At 41.3% G+C, this 22,500-nt stretch overlaps 2 protein-coding genes across 3 annotated transcripts in view; one reads left to right on the forward strand and one right to left on the reverse strand.

The window, feature by feature from the left end:
- The window catches only part of LOC307270486 (plastin-2), a 23,919-nt gene extending 22,222 nt beyond the window's left edge, over positions 1-1,697 (forward strand). For both annotated transcript variants that reach the window (XM_080054369.1, XM_080054370.1), the window contains 2 exons: positions 1-46; positions 985-1,697. The exon at positions 1-46 is cut by the window's left edge and continues 79 nt beyond it. In XM_080054369.1, coding sequence (XP_079910495.1) covers positions 1-46; positions 985-1,117 — 179 coding nt within the window. In that variant the 3' untranslated portion in view covers positions 1,118-1,697. The remainder of the gene's footprint in view (positions 47-984) is intronic.
- A 3,156-nt stretch (positions 1,698-4,853) lies between these two features.
- Positions 4,854-17,922, reverse strand: cnot11 (CCR4-NOT transcription complex, subunit 11). Its single transcript, XM_080054372.1, has 8 exons — positions 16,853-17,922; positions 15,506-15,608; positions 13,793-13,957; positions 11,921-12,073; positions 10,596-10,798; positions 9,290-9,492; positions 8,451-8,547; positions 4,854-7,142 (listed from the first exon to the last, which is right to left on the reverse strand). Exons 1-8 carry the CDS (start codon positions 17,066-17,068, stop codon positions 6,945-6,947), a joined length of 1,338 nt encoding a protein of 445 aa, XP_079910498.1. The 5' UTR covers positions 17,069-17,922; the 3' UTR covers positions 4,854-6,944.
- Positions 17,923-22,500: the final 4,578 nt, after the last annotated feature.

Genomic DNA, 22,500 nt, shown 5'->3' on the forward strand with positions numbered 1-22,500 from the left:
TGAAGACAGAGGAGCTCAGCGAGGAGGAGAAGCTCAACAACGCAAAGTAGGAACATAGTGTGTGTGTGTGTGTGTGTGTGTGTGACTGTCTGTGTGTGGTGTGTGTGTGTGTGTGTCTGTCTGTGTGGTATGTGTGTGTGATGTGTGTGTGTCTCTGTGTGTGTGTGACTGTGTCTGTCTGTGTGTGGTGTGTGTGTCTGTCTGTGACTGTCTTTGCGTGTGTGTGACTGTGTGTGGTGTGTGTGACTGTGTGTGGTGTGTGTGACTGTCTGTGTCTCTAAGTGTGTCTGTGTGTGTCTGTGGTGTGTGGTGTCTGTGTGTGTAGGACGGCTAAACAACACAAAAGTAGGAAAAATAACTTTGTATAACCGTTATATTGATCGCAAGTCAAAATGTCGAGAAATTACGAGTACAAAGTCCAAAACACAATCTTGTATGTCGTTCCTTAACCTCAAAAAGGTGACTGTGTCTCAGGTGGTAGAGCGGGTCGGCCGATGATCAAAGGGTTGGAGGTTCGATCCCCGCCCTGCCACCTGTGTCATAGTTGTTGTGTCCTTGGGCAAGACACTTCACCCACCTTGCCTCGTGTGAATGTCGATAGTTAGCCTGCTGCTATCGGTGTATGAATGTGTGTGTGAATGGTAACGTGGGAAAGGGAAACAGGTCTCCCTTGATAAAGAGTCTTCGGTCTCAATGGGATTTACCTGTAGAAATAAAGGTTAAAGTAAAACATTTTTTTAAAAAAACTGTCAAAAGACCATGGGGCTCATTTCTTGGCGCATTTTTGTGCATAACATTTTTTTCTTTTTATTGATTACTGATATTCTAATTATTTTATATGCATCTGTAGTGTACACGCATCTCCCCCCTCCCTCTCTCCCTCCCTCTATCTCTTCTCCCTCCTTCCCTCCCTCTCTCCTTCCCTCTCTCTCTTCTCCCTCCCTCTCATCCGATTAAAACGTCTTCATTGTTGTCATTTCCCAGATACGCGATCTCGATGGCGAGGAAGATAGGCGCCCGTGTGTACGCGCTGCCGGAGGACCTGGTCGAAGTCAAACCCAAGATGGTGATGACGGTGTTCGCCTGTCTGATGGCCCGGGGCATGAAGAGGGCGTGAGGGGGCAGGCCAGGGGGTCAGGCACTATGAATAGGACCGAATAATGCACCAAAATCTATTTTTTAAAAAACACTTTGAATAGGGGTTCAAAGGTATAGTGTGTAACTTTTTTTTTTTATAAAGATAAACGTGCATTGTAATCAAGGGGTAGGATTAAATAAGTGTATACTTCTTCCTGCTCCTTTTCGGGCATGTCACATCAATAGGCTACAGATAATTTGTTTTCTTTTTGTGAAGTCTTTTAAACATAAATTTTGTTTGTTGTATTTTTGTGCTTTTCATTTAGTTTTGTATTGTTTTTGATATGTCTGAAATAAAATACAAAATGAAATGAAATGAAGCCATCACCGAACGAGTTGACACAAAGAAAAACATTCCAGATAACATGTTACAGTGCAGTGGATTGGAAGTCAAGAAGTTACACGTTTAGTCATCGGCCTCTTTCCATCTTTCTACATGATCAACTTCAATTTTTTTTTTAATTGTTTTCTTTCAACAAACATTTTTAAATCATTTGTTCGTCACTTCAGTTCAAACTCTAGTTTTTTTTTTACGTGTTTTCAGCTGATTTAACATCACAAACAAATAAAGATTTTATATTGAAAGAACTCTTGTTTGTTTTTCCTGTGACAGAGTAATGTGTTGTTGTAGCCAATGTGTGACGCGCCCAACACAACTTTAACCCAGCAGTGTGTAGAATTTTGGGTTTTATTTCCCAGCAGATTTTGTAGAAAGTAATTATAATATCCATAGGTACGTTCAATTTAGTGCAGAATGGCTGAAAAAAATTATTTGAATTATTTATTTTTCCCTTAGAAAGGGTCTCATATATGTCCATATTTCTGCATATTTTGGACCAAGGCCTAGTGCCGCCATCTTGAAAGTGTCATAGTTGGAATGTCATCAGGTGCATTGTTTAAAATTTAGAATTGTTCTTGTCCTTGAAGGCCACTGTAGCTTCTGTTATTATTCTAAAGGGTTGGGGTTACCCAGGGAGCGTTGCATTCTAGAACTTTGTAGAACTTTCTTGATGATGTCATATTACACACTGCACCTTTAAGCATTCTTCTACCTTTGGCATTTAAAGGTGCACTGTGTAATATTTATAAATGTTAGTGATTTATTTAATTACATTTATTTAACACCATTTTAAATCTGGGGTGGAGGATTTGGGGAGAAAATGTCAGTTGGGATAGAGACTCTAATCCAAATACCTCAACCGCTCCACTTGTTCTCTTTGGTCCCTCCCCTATGGTCCCTCCCTGACACGCTCTACACCAACACAGTCGTGCCAAAGTGAATGGACAATCCCAACAGCCAATAAGAACAAGAGAATCAGAGCCTCGCTCTGATTGGTCAAAGCGTACAGCTCATGTTAACTTTGACCAATCAGAAATCACATATCCCAGCTTTAACTAATGGTGTAAGTTCTAGATTGAGAAGCTCCCTTTCGAAAAATGACAGAAGCTACAGCGGCCTTCAAGGACAAAAAGCTAGTTAATAAAGATGGCATGTGGCCGTTCTGAAAAAAGCATCTATGGTTGTGTTCCGAATCTCCTCCTCTTTCTTTTTTCTATTCTACATACTACATCCGACGATAAAAATAATCTAGTTAGGATGCAGTAGGCATACTATTGGGACATACTTTACTCTCTCAGTGTTTCCCCCAGAAAATGTCTTAGTCAAGGTGGTCACTGCCCCGTGTCAGGGGAGGCGCGGCGCAACGCGCCGCGGCGAAAATTTTAGGGGTATTTTGCTCAAAGATGCCAATGCGCCGTAAAGAAATAAAACAGACACTGACCTTACAGTTGTGCAATTTTGTTTGCTATGTGCAGGTACAAATCATGTGTAAACGTGCAGACAGTACAAAGCACAATTAAAGAAAACTTCTACTGTTTTGGTGCAATACTATACAGACACACTAAATACAAATAATGGACCATACATTCAGAGCCGGCCCAAGCCTTCAGTCCAATGTTAGCGCTGCTGAAACTATAGATCTTTGCTAAATATTATTCACACACCCAGTGTTTTCCGCTAGTGCCTCCACTGTGCAGCTGTGTGAAAATGTTAGACAGCCGAGATTCCGACCTTCCTAGGGGGGTCCGGGGGTATGCCCCCCCGGGAGATTTTTTTTAACCTTTTTAAAGTGAAATGCATGAATCTGGTGCACTTTGAGAGAAAAATTAAGAGGCTGAATCTGAGAAATTTTGTGTGAACAAATAATTTGGATACACTGGTCAGATGAATTAGAAGCTATTGAAGGACACATGGATTTTCCATACAAATATTAATATAAAATCAAATATTATGGAGGGTCCTCTGGGTTGGGCTTGGAGCTCTTTTTCTTTTACGGGACATATTGCTCTGTAATATAATGAATGCATTTAAATTCAGTGAGAGGAACGAAGCAGAAGAACTCTGTTGTCCAGCTACTGTATCTTTTTTTCCACAGACGAGGCTGAAATAGGCTATAGACTATACACAGTGCATGGGCAACTGAGGGCAGCCCCATTTCCAATTGTTTTTAAATAAACTCAATACACACTGTGCATGGATGTGAACGTGACATGATCCAATTCGGATTACCTCCCAGATGAACTGATTACATTTTTAGGCTATTAATTATCTAGACCAAAAAATTGTATTCTTTTTTTTGTATGTTAACTCACATTTGCATAATATGATGTCAATATCAAACACAGAAACAAAAAAAAATAAAAATAAAAATGTTTTTTTTTTTTTTTTGAGGGGGCCCCCCTGGCGGTCGGGGGCCCTAAGCGACCGCTTAGTTCGCTTATGCCTCGGGCCGGCTCTGACTCTCATGCATTCATCAAACTTTTCTCTGCGCTGTCCTAGCTGATAGAAAGGTTGTGTTGCCACAGTGATGTGGAGTCTTAAACTATTCTAGCTTTGCAGAGCACTTCTTTCTGTTCAGCTAAATATCCCCATAGAACTGCACTGCGTTTATTATCGCCACCAGTTAAATCTCGGTTTGCTTCTGCTCGTTTAACTCTCCCGCGTGCATGCCGTAGTCGCACGCGGTGCGGTACGGTCGCGCGCGCAAAGCTGCAGACACAGAGCAGCTGATAGAGAAACGCTTGGGGACACATGCTTTTTACCGCAAATCGCGGCCTTTCGCGCAGTAATGACCATGCACAACACACACATCGCGCTTGCTATTACATTAATTGTGCAGCACAAAAAAAAAAAAAAAAAAAAATTAAATTAATTTAATTTTTTTTTTTTTGGGGGGGGGGGTCGGTTGGTAGTCAAGGCGGGAGGCTGGCGTTGCTAAGGCGGCCGCCTTAGCTATAAAGCGCTGGGGGAAACACTGCTCTCTTATTTCATCATAACATTGCACCTTGATCTTGCCTCTTGCTTTTATATCCGTCGCATCCCCGTTTGTTTTCATGTGGAGGCTTCGTCGATGTGACGTCACTTCACGTGCGCACTGGATTGTGGGTCAGAATCGCCCAAATAGGATGCACTTTTCAACACTGACAATCTTGGCCGCATGAAGTAGGACATCCGGGTACTTCTAACCATCCTAAATCTGTCCACAAGAATCGGGACATCCTAAATCTTTTTTCTACCAAACTATATAGTAGAAAGTATGCGATTCGGAACGCAACCCAAGTTTTTCAGGTGCACGTGACTGTAGATAGACGACTTCTGTTTGTGATTTGGTGCAATAAATAAAATGAACACACGAGACACACACGGCTTTGCAAGACTCAGTTAAACAATCTGTTTAATGAAAAGACAAAATGAAAGGTTTCCAAAAAGGAGAGAGAAAGAGAGAGAGAATGTGTGTGAAAGAGAGAGAGAGAGAGAGAGAGAGAGAGAGAGGGAGGGAGAATCCGGTGAAATAGAGAGAGAGACAGAGAGAGGGAGGGAGGGGAAGAGAGAGGAAGAGAGGGAGACAGGGAGAGAAAATAGGCAGAAATAATCCCAACTCAAAGTGAATCCTCGTTCACTTCAGGAAAAAAGAAAATCACAAGATGGCGGAAGGGAAAAGTCACTAAAGTTATTTACAATAATATTCTTCCTCCCGATGTTTCCACGGCAACGACCTCTGTGACATCACACCATTGTCCCAAAATCCAGAGTCAGTGTGTGAATGAAAGGCTCAGAATGTGGCAAGCTTGCTCCGAGACAGGGTTTGAATGGGGGGCTCCTTATTTTGCAAGCTTACCATAGTAACACATTGAAAAAGGGGGCCAGTTGTGAATGGCCCACTATTTTTTCAAGTTTGCTATGAGTGGGTGTTGACTGGATATTAGCTCACTTTTTAGCAAGCTTGCTGTGACCCAGGTTTTAAATAGGACCACTATTTTCCAAGCTTGCAATGAGTGGGTCTTAATGAAGGGCTCAATATTTTGCATGTTTACTATGAGCGGTTGTGAATGGCGGCCCACTATTTGACAAGGTTGTTGTGAGCCAGGTTTTAAATAGGATCACTATTTTCCAAGGTTGCATTGAGCTTTGTGTGACTGGATAGCTCACTTTTTAACAAGCTTGCTCTGAGCCCTGTGTGGATGGGGTTTTGAATAGCTCTTTATTTTGCAGGCTTGCTTTCTAGACGGTTAACTCCAGTGTGTATTGAGTGAATGGCCCACTATTTAGCGAGCTTGCTCTGAGCACAGGTGTAGATAGGGTTGTGGATAGCTCTTTATTCTGCAGGCTTGCTTTTTCAACAGGGGTTTTTTTTTCCCGGTGTGGAGGGAGTGAATGGCCCACTATTTTGCAAGCTTGTTCTTCCCAGTTGTTGAATAGGTATCTCACTATTTGACAAGCTTGTTTTGAACCAGATGTAGATGGGGCTCACTATTTGGCAAGCTTGTTCTGCTCACATGTTGAATGGAGGGCTCACTATTTTACAAGCTTGTTTTGAGCCCAGGTTTTAAATAGTTCTTTATTTTGCAAGCTTGTTCTTCCCCACGTGTTTAAATAGGTATCTCACTATTTGGCAGGCTTGTTTTTTCCGCTGTCTAGGGAATGAATAGCCACAACTATATCACAAGCTTTCTCTGAGCCAGATGTAGATGGGGTTCTTTATTTTGCAAGCTTGTTCCGACCCAGGTATTGAATGGGTGTCTCACTATCTGGCAGGCTTGCTTTCTAGACAGTTAACTCCAGTGTGTATCGAGTGAATGGCCCACTATTTAGCAAGCTTGCTCTGAGCACAGGTGTAGATAGGGCTTTTGAGTAGCTCTTTATTTTGCAGGCTTGTTCTGCTCACATGTTGAATGGAGGGCTCACTATTTGACAAGCTTGTTTTGAACCAGATGTAGATGGGGCTCACTATTTTACAAGCTTGTTCTGAGCCCAGGTTTTAAAAAGTTCTTTATTTTGCAAGCTTGTTCTTCCCACCTGTTTAAATAGGTATCTCACTATTTAGCAAGCTTGTTTTTTCCGCTGTCTAGGGAATGAATAGCCAACTATATCACAAGCTTTCTCTGAACCAGATGTAGATGGGGCTCTTTATTTTGCAAGCTTGTTCCGACCCAGGTATTGAATGGGTGTCTCACTATCTGGCAGGCTTGCTTTCTAGACAGTTAACTCCAGTGTGTATCGAGTGAATGGCCCACTATTTAGCAAGCTTGCTCTGAGCACAGGTGTAGATAGGGCTTTTGAGTAGCTCTTTATTTTGCAGGCTTGTTCTGCTCACATGTTGAATGGAGGGCTCACTATTTTACAAGCTTGTTTTGAACCAGATGTAGATGGGGCTCACTATTTTACAAGCTTGTTTTGAGCCCAGGTTTAAAAAAAGTTCTTTATTTTGCAAGCTTGTTCCGACCCACGTGTTTAAATAGGTATCTCACTATTTGGCAGGCTTGTTTTCGAGCGGCCCCTCCCCCGTGTCGAGGGTCTTGAGCAGGCGGAAGAGGCCGGCCGCCTCCCGGATGCGGCTGAACTCGATGCAGAACGCCTGCACCTCGATGAACAGGTCGGCCACGTTGATGATCTTATTCCTGATGAGAGACTGAAGAAACACACACACCAGGCGCACCAGACGGTTCTATGGAGGGAATATGGGAAAGACAACGGGTTAGAAAGGTGTGTGTGAGTGAGTGTGTGTCTGTCTGTCTGTCTGTGTGTGTGTGTCTCTGTCTGTCTGTCTGTCTGTGTGTGTGTGTGTGTCTCTGTCTGTCTGTCTGTCTGTGTGTCTGTCTGTCTGTGTGTGTGAGTGTGTCAGAGACTGAAGAAACACACACACCAGGCGCACCAGACGGTTCTATGTGAGTGAGTGAGTGAGTGAGTGAGTGAGTGAGTGAGTGAGTGAGTGAGTGAGTGAGTGAGTGAGTGAGTGAGTGAGTGAGTGAGTGAGTGAGTGAGTGTGTGTGAGTGGGACTGACAACAATACAAATACACAACAAGCTGATAAAGAGACACAACTATTGAAACATTTAGACAGTGATGTTGAATGGCTGCTATTAGAATAAAATGGGTGAAAATACAGTTTTTCTTTATGTCTTTGTCATGGTCTGAAAAGAGGTGTGTGTGTGTGTGTGTGTGTGTGTGTGTGTGTGTGTGTGTGTGTGTGTGTGTGTTCATGCGATGAATAACTTCATGTAAAAGTATTTTATTTATTTTATATATAGGTTTGAAATCTTTAAGGATGCATTTCTCTGCATGTTTTCAGAGGGTGTCAAGAAGATCAAATAATGAACAACATACACATCTGTCCATTTTCTTTCTTTCTTTTTCTCTCCTTTCTTAGTTTGTATGTACTGTTTGGTGCTGTTTGTTTGTTTGTTTGTTTGGTTATTGTTACAAAAAAACAAAATAAAAAGAATTATACAAAAAAAAAAGAGTTATTTAAAAAGAGCATATTTATCAACAGTTCTCGGGGGAAAGGAAGTGTGTTATAAACTACACAACAATCTTTTTAAAGCTACAGTGCCTAACTTTTTCATGTAATGTTTGTATAATTTTTTTTATTTGCAGTTCCATTTAATCGTTATTTTTGAAAATGCAAAAATGCAATTTCTAGCTATCATTATGAATATTATAATGAGTGTGTATGAACGATAGATAGATAGATAGATAGACAGACAGACAGACAGACAGACAGACAGACAGACAGACAGACAGACAGACAGACAGACAGACAGACAGACAGACAGACAGACAGACAGACAGACAGATAGATAGATAGATAGATAGATAGACAGATAGATAGTATAATGAGTGTATGAACGTTACCTGTATAGACAGACAGACAGGCAGACAGGCAGACAGGCAGACAGGCAGACAGACAGACAGACAGACAGACAGACAGACAGACAGACAGACAGACAGATATTATAATGTGTATAAACGTTACCTGCATGTACTTGTCCTTGATCTGCTCACAGGTGGAGATGCAGTTGGAGATGTAGAGATGGATGAACTCTGGAGGAAGGTCCACGGCTGTCGTCAGTCTGGGGACAGGAAGGAAAAGAATCATTTAGTAAATATCATAAATCTGTTAATCTGGTCTACACTGCCCTCTAGAGGAGACAATATGAACTGAGGCATTGAGTCTGAACTTTACAGAAATCACTAAATAATATTTCCAACAACTTTCCTTAGGAGATATTTGTCTCAGTGCTTGTAATACTCTTCATCTTAACATAAAAGTCATTAGAAAATAAAAAGTTGGGTTAGGGTTAGATGACAATGAAAATATTAATATTAATGTATTTTACTTTAGCAAGGTTTTGAAGGCAGAACTTTGAGTTGTAGTGGAGTATTTCAAGTATTTCTACTTCAGCTAAGGTCTGCTGTTTTTTGCAGACGTTTTGCCCTATTTTTTCTTCGTTTTTCTTTCTTTTTTTTACCCATTTTTTTAAAGTTTTGTTTTTATCAATTGGTATTAAGTATATTTTTACCTGTTGACCACCTCCATAGAGTGCAGGCTCATGTCCATATTAACACAGACAGACAGACAGACAGACAGACACACAGACAGACAGACAGTACCTGTTGACCACCTCCATAGAGTGCAGGCTCATGTCCATGTTAACAGACAGACAGACAGACAGACAGACAGACAGACAGACAGACACACAGACACACAGACAGACAGACAGACAGACAGACAGACAGACAGACAGACAGACAGACAGACAGACAGACAGACAGACAGACAGACAGACAGACAGACAGACAGACAGTCTCTACCTGTTGACCACCTCCATAGAGTGCAGGCTCATGTCCATGTTGACCAGAACAGAGAAGTATTCAGTGATCTGTGAGCTCTGCATCAGCTTCAGCAGCATCTCTATGGCGACCAGCGGGTTGTTCTCCACCAGGTCGGGCAGTTTGGCCGGAGTGAGACCGATGTGATACACCAGCTTTGGGTCGCGCTCCAACTCTGCTAGCAGCTAGAGAGAGACAGGGGGAGAGACAGACAGGCAGAGAGAGAGACAGGGAGAGAGAGAATTAAGGATTTTTTTTAAAGGATCCACTGAGGTCAACAAAAAACACATTTTGTTACATTTTCACTTTGAACTCCATAAGTTTTCTTTTTGCTCCTAAATTTCTCATGTTAGAGACAGGAGGGAAATACAGAGAAAGAAAATATGATCACAGAGAGAGAGAGACAGACAGACAGACAGACAGACAGACAGACAGACAGACAGACAGAGAGAGAGAGAGACAGGGAGAGAGTTAGACCGATGTGATAGACGAGTTTTGGGTCGCGCTCCAACTCTGCTAGCAGCTAGAGAGAGAGAGAGAGAGAGAGACAGGCAGAGAGAGAATTAAGGACTTTTTTAAAGGATCCACTGAGGCCAACAAAAAACACATTTTGTTACATTTTCACTTTGAACTCCATAAGTTTTGTTTCTGCTCCTAAATTCATCAGATAGGAGGGAAATACAGAGAAAGTCTTAAAGACAATATGATCAGAGTGACAGAGAGAGAGAGAGAGAGAGAGAGCGAGAGAGAGAGAGAGAGAGAGAGTCCGATGTGATAGACCAGCTTTGGGTCGCGCTCCAACTCTGCTAGGAGCTAGAGAGAGAGAGACAGGGAAAGAAGATGTGTTAAACTTTACTCTACACCAGGCATCTCCAAATGGCGGACCACGGTCCGGGCACGGACCCAGTGATGGTCTTATTCGGACCCGTGACCAATTTAAAATGATTGCAGATTATTCTACACTCAGACGCACTCACCGCTTTTTTCACTCTCATCCAAATCACACCACTAGCCTTCTCCATTCCATGCCTCTCCTACACACTTATAAATTAATCACAGCAAATATGTAGCGCCTTCTTACCTAGGCTCTGTAAATATGGCATGTAAACAAAGGGGGCTTAACCTAGCTAGCAATATACCAGTCTAAAGATCCTAGGCTGTGTTTTTTTATGGAAACACACACAGTATGGAAACACACACACAGTATGGAAACACACACACACACCCCCCCCCCACACACACAGTGACCCATACACACACACACACACACACACACACAGCAGCCTACCTGACTCTGTTGTTGTGCAGACAGAGGGCTCTTGAAGGCCTTGGCCATGATGCGTTTGATCTCCAGCCCCGTGCTGCTCTTGACACACATGCTGCGGTCCCACTGAACGCTGTGGTCGGGCTCCGTGGGGTTCAGCCACGCCAGCTCGTCCTCACACACATGGAGAGGGGGGGGCGGCCGGATGAACTCGGGCCGGAAGTGACCTGGGGGGGGGGGGGGAGACGATATAACATAATCAAAACAATAGCTTTGTTGTATATAGCATGTTTCAATGACGTGCAGAGAGATCTCTCTCTCTCTCTCGCCTTAGTAAACAAATGGAGCTTGAGAAGGTTTTTTTTTAAGTGTCCACAGAGTCAGCATTGCATATTTTGACAGACGGAGAGAGTTCCAGATGACGGGTGCTGCCAAAGGCTAACCAGCAGCTAGATCACAGTGTTTAACATTGTTTTGGTTTTGTCCTCATATTGATAGAATATTGATTGGGGCGGCAGTGGCGAAGTGGGTAGGGAGTCTGCCTCTGGAGTGCAGGGTCGGAGGTTCGATTCCCCGCCTACCCACATGTCGAAGTGTCCCTGGGCAAGACACTGAACCCCAAATTGCTCCCGTTGGTTCAGACAGCGCCTTGCTTGGCAGCTACTGCCATCGGTGTTTGAGTGTATGTATAAAAAATGTGTATTGTGAAGCGCCTTGTGACCCTGGTCTGTGAAGGGCGCTATATAAATAAAGCTTACTTACTTACTTAGAATCAGCATCGTGTGTCAGGATGTGAACAGCAAAGAATTATAGTCATCGGACATAACCACAGTAATATTTAAATCCACCAGTTGTGGTTTGACTTTCAGCAATAAAAGGAAACGCATTCACAGAAAGAGCAATCTAGGAATCTCCGGGAATCTTTGCACCTCTGATGAAAGTGAGATTCCCGGATTGATCTGTGAAATAAAACTGTTGTCCTGTTCGCTAAAAGATTCCCCATTGCTTCTCATTTAGAACCTCATAATAAACAACAAACACAGAGACACACACTTACTCTCGAGTGGGAGATACACACACACACACACACATTCATATATAGACACAGGGACACAGAGACACACACCCACCCAAACACACACACACACACACAGGACTTACTCTCGATTGGGAGACACACACACACACACACACACACACAGGACTTACTCTCGATTGGGAGACACACACACACACACACAGGACTTACTCTCGAGTGGGAGACACACACACACACACACACACACACACACACACACACACACACACACAGACACACACACACACAGACACACACACACAGGACTTACTCTCGATAGGCGGCCTTGGCCCAGTGACCAGAGACTCTATGATCTGATTGGCCACTGAGGAGTCGAAGCCGGAGTTTGAGGAATCGGGGTCGGGGTCTGTCAGGATGGAGGGGAGGGAGGCCTTACTCTGGGTGGGCAGCTCCGACTGGCGCTCTGGATGGAGAGAATAGAGAGAGAGAGAGAGAGAGAGACAGAGAGACAGACAGACAGACAGACAGAGACAGACAGAGCGAGAGGGAGAGAGGGGGAGAGAGAGAGACAGAGAGAGAGAGAGAGAGAGAGAGAGAGAGAGAGAGACAGACAGAGAGACAGACAGAGCGAGAGAGAGAGAGAGAGACGGACAGGGACAAGGACAGAGAGAGAGACAGACAGACAGACAGACAGACAGACAGACAGACAGACAGACAGACATACACACACACACAGAGAGACAGAGACAAGGACAGAGACAGACAGACAGAGAGAGAGAGAGACAGACAGACAGAGAGAGAGAGACAAGGACAGAGACAGGCAGAGAGAGAGAGAGAGAGAGAGGGAGGGAGGGAGAGAGACAGACAGACACACAGAGAGAGAGAGAGAAACACACACACAGACATAAACAGACTTCAGTTAATCAATACATTTGGACTTGCACCAAAAAGCTTAACATATGCAATCAAGTTTTTCACTGCAAATTACTCAAAAACTCAAACTGAAAAATGTGCCCAGGCATATTCTATCCGTCTTTTTGGTCCTGAAATTCAGCATCTACAAATCAAATCATGGGTGGACGTAGTACTAAGATAGTTTGGTAAAGGGGGCGTGGCTTTCCCCTCATGACATCATAAGTGGAGACAAATCTGATTTCATATAACCAATTGATTTTGGCAACTCCGAATGTTCTGACATATTTAATGAGCTTCAATGGAGAGTGTCCAGAGTAACACGCTGAGCCAATTTAAACTGGCTCAGCGGCAGGTCTCTCTTTTTTTAACCTTTATTTCTCCAGGTAAATCCCATTGAGACCGGACTCTTTTGCAAGGGAGACCTGTTTTCCTTTCCCACGTTACCATTCACACACACATTCATACACCGATAGCAGGCTAACTATCGACATTCACACGAGGCAAGGTGGGTGAAGTGTCTTGCCCAAGGACACAACAACTATGACACAGGTGGCAGGGCGGGGATCGAACCTCCAACCCTTTGATCATCAGCCGACCCGCTCTACCACCTGAGACACAGTCGCCCAGGTCTGGATCTCCAGGCTACCGGTCCGGGGATCCATATTGATGTTGGGAAAATATGGAACAGGGACTTTTGCATGATGACCTTTAAAGTGTTATTTTAAAAGGTGCAGTGTGTAATATGACATCATCAAGAAAGTTCTACAAAGTTCTAGAATGCAACGCTCCCTGGGTAACCCCAACCCTTTAGAATAATAACAGAAGCTACAGTGGCCTTCAAGGACAAGAACAATTCTAAATTTTTGAACAATGCACCTGATGACATTCCAACTATGACACTTTCAAGATGGCGGCACCAGGCCTTGGTCCAAAATATGCAGAAATATGGACATATATGAGACCCTTTCTAAGGGAAAAATAAATAATAATAAAAAAAATTATGCACTAAATTAAATGTATTTATGGATATTATAATTACTTTCTACAAAATCTGCTAGGAAATAAACCCCAAAATTCTACACACTGCAGGTTTAAACGATGGAATAAACCCAGACCCAAACACACCCCGACACACACACACACACACACACACACACACACACACACACACACACACACACACACACCCCAACACACACTCTCACACACACACTCTCACTCACACACACACACACACACTCTCACTCTCTCTCACACACAGACAGACCTGCGAGTGCGAGCTGCAGGCCAGAGATGTCGATGGCTTGGGGCATGTTCCCCGGGTCCATACAGCTGACCTGCCGAGGCGTCTTCTTGAAGAGGTCTCTGGGAGGAGCCAACATCAGCTGGGAGAGGAAGAACTTCTCTGGCTGAGTGATGGGGGGGAGGAAGCCTGGAGGGGAGGGGGGGCAGAAAGAAAAACCAAACAATTCAAATGAGTGTCCAGGGGCGCTCCAGTGGCGTAGTGGATAGAGCGCGTACCATATTGGCTCCGGCCTTCGTTGCAGTGATCGCAGGTTCAAATCTGACCTGTGGACCTTTACTGCAGGTCATCCCCCCCCCCTCTCTCTCTCTCTCTCTGTCCCCATTTCAACTCTGTACTATCAATAAAGCTTGAAAATGCCAAAAAATAATCTTAGAAAAAAAAAAAAAAAAAGGTGTACTGACAATAAAATGTTGTGCATTACATTCACAGAGCCTGCAGTTAGTTTACTAAACATATTTTCTCTACATGTAATTCTTAGTATTGAATAATTCTATCATCATAAATCTAATTATTTTGAGGAACCTGGAACCAAACGTAAGACTAGAATATGTTTGTAAACCAAACTGTGGGCCCTGCTGCTGTAAACAACAACAGTGAAACAGTATGAATGCAACAAGGAAGAGAGAAGACGGCACAAGAGTATGGGAAAATGTAGGGTTAGACAGTGAGACCATAAAACTCTCTTTCTGCCTTTGTTGCAGTGGTCGCGGGTTCAAATCTGACCCGTGGACCTTTACTGCAGGTCATCCCCCCTCTCTCTCTCCCCATTTCAACTCTGTACTGTCTAATAAAGCTTGAAAATGCCAAAAAAAATTATCTTAAAAAAAAAAAAAGTATCTAAGACATAAAACATGACAATAGACAAATGGTGCAAAAATTGTGAGGAAAATGTTATGGTCTCAAATTATAAATACAGCTCTGGAAAAAATGAAGAGCCCACTCCAAATGTTCAGTGTCTCTCGTTTTACTGTTTATAGACATATGTTTGAGTAGAATGAACATTTTGGTTTTATAATATAAACTACTGACAACTTTTCTACCAAATTCTAATACATTTTTTGTTATTTAGAGCATTTTCAATAAGTAATGTAGAGATGAAGATTTAAAAAAATCCAGACTGGTCTCTTCATTTTTTCCAGAGCTGTATGTGATCCTTGTAATGAAGGCTTTTAGGAGCTCCAATATAATAGTAACTGACCTGAGATAAGTAATGATGAGTAATACAAAGTGGTTGCGTTCCGAATCTCCTCCTCTTTCTTTTTTCTATTCTACATACTACATCCGACGATAAAAAGAATCTAGTTAGGATGCAGTAGGCATACTATTGGGACATACTTTTCTCTCTTATTTCATCATAACATTGCGCCTTGATCTTGCCTCTTGCTTTTATATCCGTCGCATCCCCGTTTGTTTTCATATGGAGGCTTCGTCGATGTGACGTCACTTCACGTGCGCACTGGATTGTGGGTCAGAATCGCCCAAATAGGATGCACTTTTCAACACTAACAATCTTGGCCGCATGAAGTAGGACATCCGGGTACTTCTAACCATCCTAAATCTGGCCACAAGAATCGGGACATCCTAAATCTTTTTTCTACCAAACTATATAGTAGAAAGTATGCGATTCGGAACGCAACCACAGTGTTTAAAAGATGAACAGAAGTAGTAACTGACCTGAGAGCCCTTTCTCCGGCTCGTCCTCTACGTGAGCGGGGTTCAGCAGGTGAGCGAACACCGCGGCAAAAGGGTTCGCGGCCAACGGCTCGGTCCGGTACATCTACCAAGGAAACATCACAACTTTAGTTATATAAGGCACATTTTAAACAGACAGGGCAACTTACAGTCCCTTCACATTAAAACAACACTAAAATAAAGTACACAGTTGAATAAACAACTTTTTTGTACGGTTACATCTACCGAAGAAAGAGAATAACTTTAACTTTATTCATATGGAAGATTATGGAAGAATTGGATTATTATTATTGGAAGAACGCCTTTAGTTATATAAGGCACATTTTAAACAGACAGGGCAACTCACAGTCCTTCACAATAAAACAACGAAGTACACACAAAAAAACTATTTTAAAAGGTGCACTGTGTAACTCTGGGTGTGTCAGAGAAGTGAAACATTTTCTAAGGTTTATTCTCATAACTGAATAAACAAACTTTCCTCACAGGAAAATGTAGATCCCTGGAACACTGTTTGAAGTTAGAAAGCTTCCTGAAAAGTTACTGTTTCACTGTTGTTGTTTACAGCAGCAGGGCCCACAGTTTGGTTTACAAACATATTCTAGTCTTACGTTTGGTTCCAGGTTCCTCAATATAATTTGATTCATGATGATAGAATTATTCAATACTAAGAATTAAATGTAGAGAAAATATGTTTAGCAAACTAAATGCAGGCTCTGTGAATGTAAACAAACCCCCTCCTCTGAAACTACACAGTGACCCTTTAAATAACAACAGTGAAATTCACTTCTCTTTACTAGCCCAATGTTACACAGTGCACCTTTAACACAAATTTTCTTCATAAACTAAGTAAACAAAGGTTGGAATAAGCTAAATTAAATAGAAAAATTATCAATTATACCTCCCATAGTAGGTACTAAGCCATATAAAAATATCCCTAAATGCTAACTTCTCTTGACTTCTGACACACCAAAAGTAACATACTGCACCTTTAGCTAATTTTTTGTTCATAAAATAAGTAAATAAAGGGTGGAATAAGCTAAATTAAATATAAAAAACTATCATTTGTACCTCCCATAGTAGGTACAGAGCCGTAAGAATATACCAAGTTACATACTACACCTTTAAAATGATTGTTTCGTTCATAAACTAAGTAAAGAAAAGGGTAGAATAGGCTAAATTAAATACAAAAATTATAAGAATATACCTTAGAAAAAATGTTTACTACTTGTACACAACCAAAAGTCACATACTACACCTTTAACCCATTTGTTTGTTCATAAAGTAAGCAAGAAAATTGGCTAAATCAAATAGAAAAATCATCCTTCATACCTCCCATAGTAGGTAGAGAGCTGTGAGTCGTTGTGGAGAGCTGGGCAGGAGATCCGGCTGCTGCAGTAACATCACTAACACAGACCCGGCCCTGAAGTGCTCCGCGCGGCCGAAGTGATGGTGAAAATGCGCCGAAAGACTCTCAAATGTGTTGGTACAAGCCTCCTCCGAGACTATGCTCAAAAGGTTGGACAGTTCCTTAGGAGCCAGCGTCATCTTGGAAGTCTAAATTCACGCTAAATCACCATCTAAAAATGTCCAAAAGTTTATTTTTTTTGTTTGGTAAATTAAGCCTAAATATCCATGTAAAATCCCGAAAATATTGCCGAGATTTTAGATTTAAACCACACTGTTGCTACCTGTGCAATTAAACTTAAAGATCTCAATTTTAACCCCTTATTTAAACAGAATTTATCAATGTTTCAAGGTTATTTTTGTTGTTGTTAATTACGCTAAATTCCCTTTCTGTTACAAATTATATATTTTTTGTCTTATTCTGTAAATTAGGCTAGACCAACTTCACATGTGGAGGCTGATTTTTAGCTCTTACGCTGCCCCCTAACCAGGAATAAACTTCCTTTAGATCTGAGATCAGCCCAAACTATCTCAACTACATTCAAAACTAAAGTTAGCATTTACTTTTTTAACCAAAAATGTAGCCAATGTTATACATACTTTTCCCTTATTTTTCTCTGTGCATCGTGACTTATATGCTCATGTTGTACTTAATGTACATCCATGGTTTTCGATTGTTCTCGCCCTCTTTTAATCATATATTCTAAAGCATTTTAAATTGTGTATGAAATGCGATATGTAAATAAACTAACCTTTCCCTCATAGCAACGACTTAGCCTAGCCTAGCTTAGCTTAGGGCTAAATGACAAAAACCGGCAAATGTGCCTGAAACTAACGATTCAGCTCAATAAACTCTGCGCCTACCGAACCGGAAGCCACATAACAGTGTTACAAACCCGCCTGGCCAGATTATCATATTATATTTCAGTCCAATTTGGAGTTTTTGGGCGATTTTTGAGGTAACTCCAACACGACTCGTGCATTAGCCGTTTAAATTCAAGATGTGACTCCTTCCAGTTCCGCCGCGGTGCACCATGGGTAGCGTAGTTCTCTCCTCTTCCCTCTCACACTGGTATCGTGTCGTTACAAAAACTCACATTTTATCCGGCAGAAAATACGTTTTATATCAGTTTATATTAACGAAAACTCCCAAATTTCACAATTTTAAAGTTAAAATGAAGCTCAAACAACGCTAATTTAGCTAACCTGTGTTTTTTTTTACCCAGATGTCCTAGCGCTCTGGCAGAAATCGTCATAACACCGGTGCGTTTACAGCAAATTGTCCTTATTCATTGCTGATCATATTGACCATACATTTTCACTACTTCGAAAATTGTATTGTTGAAAATACATAAAAATACATTATAAGCTAAAATCTGCCAACACAATTCTCAATTTGTTTATTAGGCTTATTTTTATTTCCCCCCAGACACACGCCTCTTGTATTATAACCTTTAAACGTGTTGAAAGATGAAAATGAAGAGGCCGTTACACAGACACGCTGGTAAAACATTTATTTTTTAATATTTCCACTTATTTTATTTCTTACAAAAAGTTCACTTTGGCTTCTCTGACGTCACTTTTTAAGAGACCAGTCTGGATTTATTCATGGAAATCAAATAAAATTTCAGAAAATTTCTTTGGGACATATGTAGCCTAGGCCTAATCATCTCTTTTACGACCCACGCTGCACTCTGCTGGTCAGAAAGGAATATACACTCACCGGCCACTTCACTTTGTCCAGCAGTTCAATTTCTTATGTAGTGTATTTTGTTATGACACATTCTAAGATTACTGTAGTGTATTATGTTACTATACTTTGTATATTAAGTTCTACTGCTACAGAGGAGACAAAGACAGTCAGCCTCATCTGGCAGGGGGCAAAGTCAGGGATGTCAGCTGCCTGAGTGAGGAAACCCTCAAGGCTGACCTGTAGCTCATTCAAATGTCACACAAAGGTGACTGTCTTGTGAGTTAATCAAAGACAGTCTGGCCAAGAGTTAGCAGTAGTTTATTGACCCTGGCCATCATCATCATCATCATCAGCATTGTCTTAAACGTTGCTGAATCAGACTTCTTGGCCAACGTGACATATCGACTCTAGGTGATGACTAAACTCAGGTTGTCCTCTGAGCATTAGGGTGGAGCTGGTCAGGGTTAAAAGTAGCCACAAGTCTGGAAAAAGTCGGGTCTCAAAGTAAGGAACTCTTCATAGCTTTTTGTTTTGTGTAGGTACCTCTATTAGTTTTTTGGCTATGTAACACTGTTGAAATTGGCAAACTGTCAATCAAATCCCCTGAGCCAACCCCCATTCCCCAGGTGAACCAAATCAGCTAATTAAGCATTCAGGCAGCAGGACACAGTTAAAACCCCAGTCAATCAGAACTTTTGGAAGAGAAGCACAACACAGGAGAGACACAACCAAACTTACCAACCCTGGAAACAAAACATACTTACCTGGACTGTGACTGAAAACATGGGGGAGCTGATCTGCTGCTGAGGAGGACACTTTAACTTTTTATTGGCTTCGTTTTGACAGCAGGATGAGTTTTGTTGTAAATAAAAGAATTGTTCCTGAAGACCTCCTCCTCTGCCTCAAACTGCGTCTTCTTCCATCAACTAACTACCAGCGCCGGCTTTCTGAGTAAAGGACCAAGAAAATATACTGCACTTATTTTATTTTTCCCCCCAGACACACGCCTCTTGTATTAGAACATTTAAACGTGTTGAAAGATGAAAATGAAGAGGCCGTTACACAGACACGCTGGTAAAACATTTACTTTTTTAATATTTCCACTTATTTTATTTCTTACAAAAAAGTTCACTTTGGCTTCTCTGACGTCACTTTTTACCGAGTATATAAAGCTCTGGAAAATATTAAGAGACCAGTCTGGATTTCTACATTACTTAATGGAAATCAAATTAAAGGGACACTGTGTAACATTTTAAGTAATTCATTAGCTAAAATCAATATCCTCATTCATAAATATGTCCTCATTGGTGTAAAATCACCTCTGCCAATAATCTGAATTATCCTCCTGAGCGGAGAATTACAAATATTAATATTACATTTTGTACATTGAGCAGGCAAGTCTTATGGAGGAATCCATGTTTTTGGAATGTCATCAGGTGCATTGTTTAGAATTTAGAATTGTTCTTGTCCTTGAAGGCCACCGTAGCTTCTGTTATTATTCTAAAGGGGTGGGGTTACCCAGGGAGCGTTGCATTCTAGAACTTTCTTGATGATGTCATATTACACAGTGACCCTTTAAATTTCAGTAAATTTATTTGGGACATATTTAATAATCTGTTGAGACCTACGCTGCCCTCTGCTGGTGAGAAAGGAATATACACTCACCGGCCACTTTATTTTGTACAGCAGTTCAATTTCTTTTTATACTATCTATGGTTAACACATACAGTGGCGGTTCTACACTGAATTACACCCCGGGCGAGACCCCCCCCTCCGAGACCCCCTACCGCTGTACCTAATAAAGTGGCCAGTGAGTGTATAATCCTTGAAAAAAACTTCGATAAAGTCTGAGTTTTTATGAAGCCTTTTCTTGGTAAAATCAGTCAGTGAGAAGAAGCCATGTTTGTTTAAAGGGAAACTGCAGGTCAACGTTATAATACATCCCGAGGGAAACATGAACGAGAGAATTAACTGACATGATAATCCAAACGATAGTAGCTGGAATGTTTCACTCAAACAAACACATTTCACAGTCATCCTCTGGACAGAAAATAATGACTTAGAAGGTGTAATAGGGCAATTGTAGGTTGAAAAATAAAAAGTTTCCATAATTACAGAATTTTATTTTAAGTGAAACAAAAGTTGATATTTTCAGAGTTTCAAGTTGAACATTTACAAGAAAAAACTAAAATATATTTTGTAGATTTGATTTTTTTTGTAATTTTTTTATATATATATTTTTTTTTGCATTTTTATGCTTTATTGATAGTGTAGAGACAGAGTTGAAATGGGGCAGAGAGGGGAGTGACATGCAGAGAACGACCGCGGGCTGGAATCAAACCCGGGTCCGCTGCTGGCCGAGGCCCATGGAGGGGGGGGACGCCCTACCAACTGAGCTAAGGACGCCCCCAAGATTTTTAAATTTTTTTCATACATTTATTTTCTGTTATTTTTTTCCTAAATATTTATTTTTCTAGTAAATGTATCACTATGATATTGTATTTATATTATTTTATCTGAGGACTACCCCCTCCCTTGGCTCCATTATTATCCATTATTTTTCCACCTACAATAGCCCTGATTCACCTTTGTAGATATCTGACGCAGCCCTTTTGAAACAGATAAACGCAGAATGAATTTGACAAACTCTTGTTTTTTCAGGTTAAATATATTTTTTTTACATCAAGAATAAACTTTTTTTAGGTCCATAGTCACAATAACAGGGAAGGCTTGGTTCACACACACACACACACACACACACACACACACACACACACACACACACACACACACACGCGCACACCAACACACACCAACACACACCTGCATTAAATTCACATATGGCACAAAAATAGAATCAGGCGTAAGTCACACACACACACACACACACACACGCCCACACACACACACACACACACACACACACACACACCATTAAAGGGCCTTTACAACAACAATATCACACCCTTCATCTGATCACACAATCAAAGCAAAACGGTGAAAAATATAAAAAATTAAAATACAATACAAACAGAATATGAAAATAATGTGAATATATAAATGTCAGATATATATCAGGCATGCAACACACACACACACACACACACACACACACACACACACACACACACCCACACACAGACACACACACACACACACATTGTAAACTTCAAAACACTGGCAACACGTCCAAAACTGTCCAACAACGTCACTTTAAATATCACAGGACATGCTCAGGCTCAGAAATCACATGATAAACGAAGGGAATAAAGAAGTTATTGTCAAAAGAATTTAGTCTAAAAGTAGCATTTTGAGCATTTTATAATATCCATTCAAATTTCTACCATTCTCCTTTATTGCTGTTTATTTATTGAGTCTATATTGTCTTCTGATGATTAACTATGAACAGGATTTGAACCAGAAAAGATCCACACACACCCTGCGTTCCGAATCTCCTCCTCTTTCTTTTTTCTATTCTACATACTACATCCGACGATAAAAAGAATCTAGTTAGGATGCAGTAGGCATACTATTGGGACATACTTTTACTCTTTTATTTCATCATAACATGGCGCCTTGATCTTGCCTCTTGCTTTTATATCCGTCGCATCCCCGTTTGTTTTCATACGGAGGCTTCGTCGATGTGACGTCACTTCACGTGCGCATTTGATTGTGGGTCAGAATCGCCCAAATAGGATGCACTTTTCTACACTAACAATCTTGGCCGCATGAAGTAGGACATCCGGGTACTTCTAACCATCCTAAATCTGGCCACAAGAATCGGGACATCCTAAATCTTTTTTCTACCAAACTATATAGTAGAAAGTATGAGATTCGGAACGCAGGGACAGTCTCTGTTCATCGATAAACGAAGGGAAAG

Source organism: Ammodytes marinus, assembly GCF_949987685.1.
Source record: "Ammodytes marinus genome assembly, contig: scaffold_160, whole genome shotgun sequence".
NCBI classification, from domain to species: Eukaryota; Metazoa; Chordata; class Actinopteri; order Uranoscopiformes; family Ammodytidae; genus Ammodytes; species Ammodytes marinus.